This window comes from Chinchilla lanigera, unplaced genomic scaffold (genome assembly GCF_000276665.1).
Source record: "Chinchilla lanigera isolate Chin_1 unplaced genomic scaffold, ChiLan1.0 scaffold00009, whole genome shotgun sequence".
NCBI classification, from domain to species: domain Eukaryota; kingdom Metazoa; phylum Chordata; class Mammalia; order Rodentia; family Chinchillidae; genus Chinchilla; species Chinchilla lanigera.
In genome coordinates this window covers 32407325-32412056 of record NW_004955410.1, presented here as the reverse complement: position 1 = coordinate 32412056, position 4732 = coordinate 32407325, and the positions used below count along the sequence as shown (strand labels likewise).

General features: G+C 38.8%; 1 protein-coding gene across 1 annotated transcript; it reads left to right on the top strand.

The window, feature by feature from the left end:
• The first annotated feature begins 783 nt into the window (after window positions 1–783).
• On the top strand, window positions 784–4005 carry Neurod6 (neuronal differentiation 6). The gene is made up of 2 exons (XM_005377515.2): window positions 784–1005; window positions 2290–4005. The coding sequence occupies exon 2, from the start codon at window positions 2311–2313 to the stop codon at window positions 3322–3324; it is 1014 nt and encodes a 337-aa protein (XP_005377572.1). The 5' UTR covers window positions 784–1005; window positions 2290–2310; the 3' UTR covers window positions 3325–4005.
• Window positions 4006–4732: the final 727 nt, after the last annotated feature.

Here is a 4732-nt window from a genome sequence, read left to right as displayed (position 1 = left end):
GGAATAATAAAAGAGTCAAGTTTACAACTCAGTGGAAGTCCTAAGGATGTACTTAGAAATCTTAAGAGTGGACTTGCAGTGATTCTGTGTTCTTTCTATCTATCTATCTATCTATCTATCTATCTATCTATTTATCATCTATCTAATCTGTTTGTAATCTGTCTAAAAAGTTGTTAAAAGATGCCAGCAAATTTACAAAAGGAAGCATTTGAGGCTGTCTTCTATAGATCCCAATAAAAACTATTCTCTTCTTCCAAATTCCTAAGAGACACAGAAGTCTTACATGTAAATAAGAGAGCACACAGACATACACCCATAAGTTACATGCCAAGAAACAAAACAAGGAAATAAGGAGCCCCGTGCTGACCCTTGTTCACTGATACTAATTTCAGTTTCGTTAAGCATCCCAAGACCAGTTCCCAGCTCCTTTTCACAGTTCTCTTTCCCGGGTACCCAGGTGCACAAAGGAGAGGGTGATCTTTACAAAACGACATCATCATCAACAACAAAAAACCTCTGGTTCACACAAAAGCCCACCTTGCAAATGAATGGAATATTAACGACCACCTAACAGTTGCACCGTTGGCAGGGCGAAACTGAGCACTAGCACAGCTCTTTCTACAGATTGCCTGTGAAACTGAAGCAGCTCGAGGAGAAATGCACCTACTGTATGTGAAATGCTGGTGCAGATTTTTTCCCTATCAGTCTAACCTTCTGTGTTGATGCATGAATGCTGGTACCCACTTACAGGGATGCCAGATGATCAGTGCAGAATGAAGGTCCCAAGAGAGAGGATCACATGGCTCTCTCTGCCCTGTGACGTCACTAGCAGATGGCATGGGTACCAGCTCTGGCAGTTGGCATCAATGTCACTTTTTAGAGATCAATGAGATAGTGCAGATACACACAGATCTAGAGGCTCCAGGAGACGATGCGACACTCAGCCTGAAAAGATTTGGAAGACCCAAAATGAAAACTGATTATTGAATGAAATTAAAACCTAAGGTAATATAAATAAAGATATACTTCCATTGATGCTGGCTTTGCATGCAAGTATTTAAAGATACAGTGTCACTGTCTTAGAGTATTTATATGCTCTTTGCCATCTATAACTTCTTGATATTTCATTTTCATGATGTAATTATCACATACTTTCACTGCTATTATGTAACACTGCAAGTATGTGGACATTACTAAGAGTTTGTGTGTGTGTGTGTGTGTGTGTGTGTGTGTGTGCTGAGGGGGTTGGAGATTGTTGAATTGAAAAGTCTCTATTTTAATGTGCCTATTTGTTTGAAGACTTTAGATGCAAATACTTGCTGCTTTACCCAACAAAAAACAAAAAATGCATTTGAAACACAAATTATTTTCCCCTTTCATTTGGGATTCTGAACACACGTGCACAATCGCAGTCAGAATCCTTGGACCGTTCCTGTCAGATATTAGCTAGAGGGAGACTTCCGTGGCTCGTAGAACAAAAACACTACGAGAGTGTTTTTTGTCCAGGGTGATTTGAACAGCAGTAAACAGACAATTACATTTGGAAAAATCTTAAATGTAAAAGAAATCTCAACATTTTCTTTGAGTAAAAAGATTGTCAATGATTTTTTTTCATTCATTTATAGAGTTTTATCCAAATAAGCCTAATCCTCTTCTCTTTTTGAAAGCTGGGAAAACAGTGCTCTTTTACAAAATTCTTTACTGATCAGGAAAGAAATCAGTTTTTAAACTGACCTGAGTAATCTTTTCTTTAAATTTTGTATGTTCTAACACCTACTTATCGAAATTTATATTTGTATAACAGCAAATAAAATTATTATTTCTTTTAAAAACCCCACAAATTTGTCAGCTAATGGAGAGACAGTACTTTTCATTTTTATAACTGACTTCTCTTCTATTTTGTCCTCAGAGGAATGGCAATTAATGAAATTCTGCATTGTTATCACATGTTTTGCATTTGCTTGAATTCTGAAATCCTTTTTTGTGTATTAAAATCCAGTTTAAAATCAAAGAGAAATGAATATGGTAGTGGTGTTTCAGTACATGCTTGCTATTTCATTTTCTTTTGATAATTTGCCTGTATAAATTAATCCTATTGCATGCATCAATGTTTTTATGTTTACTAGTTTGCAGGAGCTCAAATACTGTGTTTAATGTAAAAAAAACTTAGTCTTAAAATCAGTCTTTTTCACATGTTCCTGTAATCTTATGTTAAGTCATCAAGTATAATTGAAGTGTATAAACTTTAAAAATGAAAACAATTTAAATATTGTGCTGGCATTTTTTCAGGTAATTTAAGATTAGAGAATCATGTTAACACTACCGTTTGATGAGTCTGTTGTAATGCCAGAATCCCAGATGTGCAGAAAGTTTTCTAGAGAATGCGAGGCCCAGAAGCAAATTAAGAAACCAGAAAGCTTTGCTAAACAAATTGTCCTTCGAGGAAAGAGTATCAAAAGGGCCCCCGGAGAAGAAACTGAGAAAGAGGAGGAGGAGGAAGACAGAGAAGAGGAAGATGAAAATGGGTTGCCCAGGAGGAGGGGTCTTAGGAAAAAAAAGACCACCAAGCTCCGGCTAGAAAGGGTCAAGTTCAGGAGACAGGAAGCCAACGCCCGCGAGAGGAACAGGATGCACGGCCTCAACGACGCCCTGGACAATTTACGAAAAGTGGTCCCCTGCTATTCTAAGACCCAAAAACTGTCCAAAATAGAAACTTTACGACTAGCCAAGAACTACATTTGGGCACTTTCTGAAATCCTGAGAATCGGCAAAAGACCGGATCTGCTCACGTTCGTCCAAAACTTGTGCAAAGGTCTTTCCCAGCCAACTACAAACTTGGTGGCCGGCTGCCTGCAGCTCAATGCCAGGAGTTTCCTGATGGGTCAGGGTGGGGAGGCTGCACATCACACAAGGTCACCTTACTCCACCTTCTACCCACCCTACCACAGCCCTGAGCTCGCCACACCCTCAGGGCATGGGACTCTTGATAATTCCAAGTCCATGAAGCCCTACAATTATTGCAGTGCGTATGAATCCTTCTATGAAAGTACATCCCCTGAGTGTGCCAGTCCTCAGTTTGAAGGTCCCTTAAGTCCTCCCCCAATTAACTATAATGGGATATTTTCCCTGAAGCAAGAAGAAACCTTGGACTATGGCAAAAATTACAATTATGGCATGCATTACTGTGCAGTGCCCCCCAGGGGTCCCCTTGGGCAGGGTGCCATGTTCAGGTTGCCCACCGACAGCCACTTCCCCTACGACTTACATCTGCGCAGCCAATCTCTCACCATGCAAGATGAATTAAATGCAGTTTTTCATAATTAATGAGGAAAATGAAAATAAACAGTGGTCATTCACCTCCCCCGTCTAATTAAGACAAAGCAGATGCTTGTGGGCTGTGTAATTGGCACAACTCTATCTAAGGTGTTTACTAGTTTCTGAAGTGTGTTTCAACTATTGTGAGAATTTTCTATGTAAGAATAAATCTCTTTTCATATAAGAACTTCTTTTCTTTTCCTTTTATCTGTAAAGCACTGTGATTCTGTTTCTACTGGCAGGATTTACTTTTCCTTGTTTTATTGTTTTTGAAATTCACTTAATTTGTTTGAGCAAGATGTCTAAGAATATACTGTTGAATAAAGACATACAGCATAACTCAATGTCTATTTTGGTTGTACAGTAACTATAAAATGCATGTTATTAAGATCAGATGAGTAAAATGATGTGTTTATAATTAATAGGAATTATATACTATGTATCTCTGAAAATTGAAACTTTAAAATATCGAGAATATCACTTAGCTAAGAATAATATGGAAAGATGCATTTGAGGATGTACAACAATATAAAAAGCTATGCAATTTTCTGCTTACTAAGGACAGAGCTAAATGCATTCGGTTGGTAACTATTCCTCTTCAAGTATTTGCAGATGGGGCAATATGATATTTGGGTAGGTGGTATAATTTTGGAACAATTATTTCAATCATAAAGAAAAAATTTTTCAGCACTTGTTTTGTATTGTTTGGAAATTATCTGTACAGGTTTGTTATCACAGTGTATAATTGTGTTTTCCACCCCACATTTTTAAAGCAATTAAACAGGTATTTCCACTCATAAAGGACATCTATTAGCTGTGATATTTTTGCATGATACTTATTATTTCCTGGTACACAGCTGCTTTCTGTCTCCAATGCTCCCCCCTCCTCATTTCAGAAATATTTCCGGATTACAAAACCGCAAGAGCTAAAACAAATTTCTTAAACAAAATGGGCAAAGCGCTCACCAGAATTTTCTTTTTAAAGCATCTTAAATGAAAGAAGAGCCCATGAGGGTTAAACATCTTGGGGAAACAATGATAAATCCTGGTAACCTTCAACTAGAGCCTAAATTCGGTGGCAAATTTCCAGCAAACACCAGAGTGGATGTTAAAAATGGGAGGTTTTACTCCGCGCCGTTTAAATGTCTGGTCCATGAGAAGCTAAATTCTGTGTGATTAAGTTTTCTGACAAAAAGCCACCAAAAACTTAGTTTAATAGGGCCTAGGGTGTTAACTGTCTTAAGTCAGAAGTGAGTCTCGTTTAGAATAAAAGGCAAGGTGGCAACGACCTCTCTCTGGAGATGCCCTCCTGTACTGAGCGTGGAGCGGGGCAGACAGCCGCACAGGCTGGCGAGGGTAACAGAAAGCGGGTGCCGAGGAGGAGCCAGTGCGGCCCCTGATGCGCCCCGCGGACTCC

Bases quoted from the DNA above. Each gene is read 5' to 3' on its own strand.
- Neurod6 (XM_005377515.2), top strand. From the start codon at position 2,311: ATGTTAACACTACCGTTTGATGAGTCTGTTGTAATGCCAGAATCCCAG.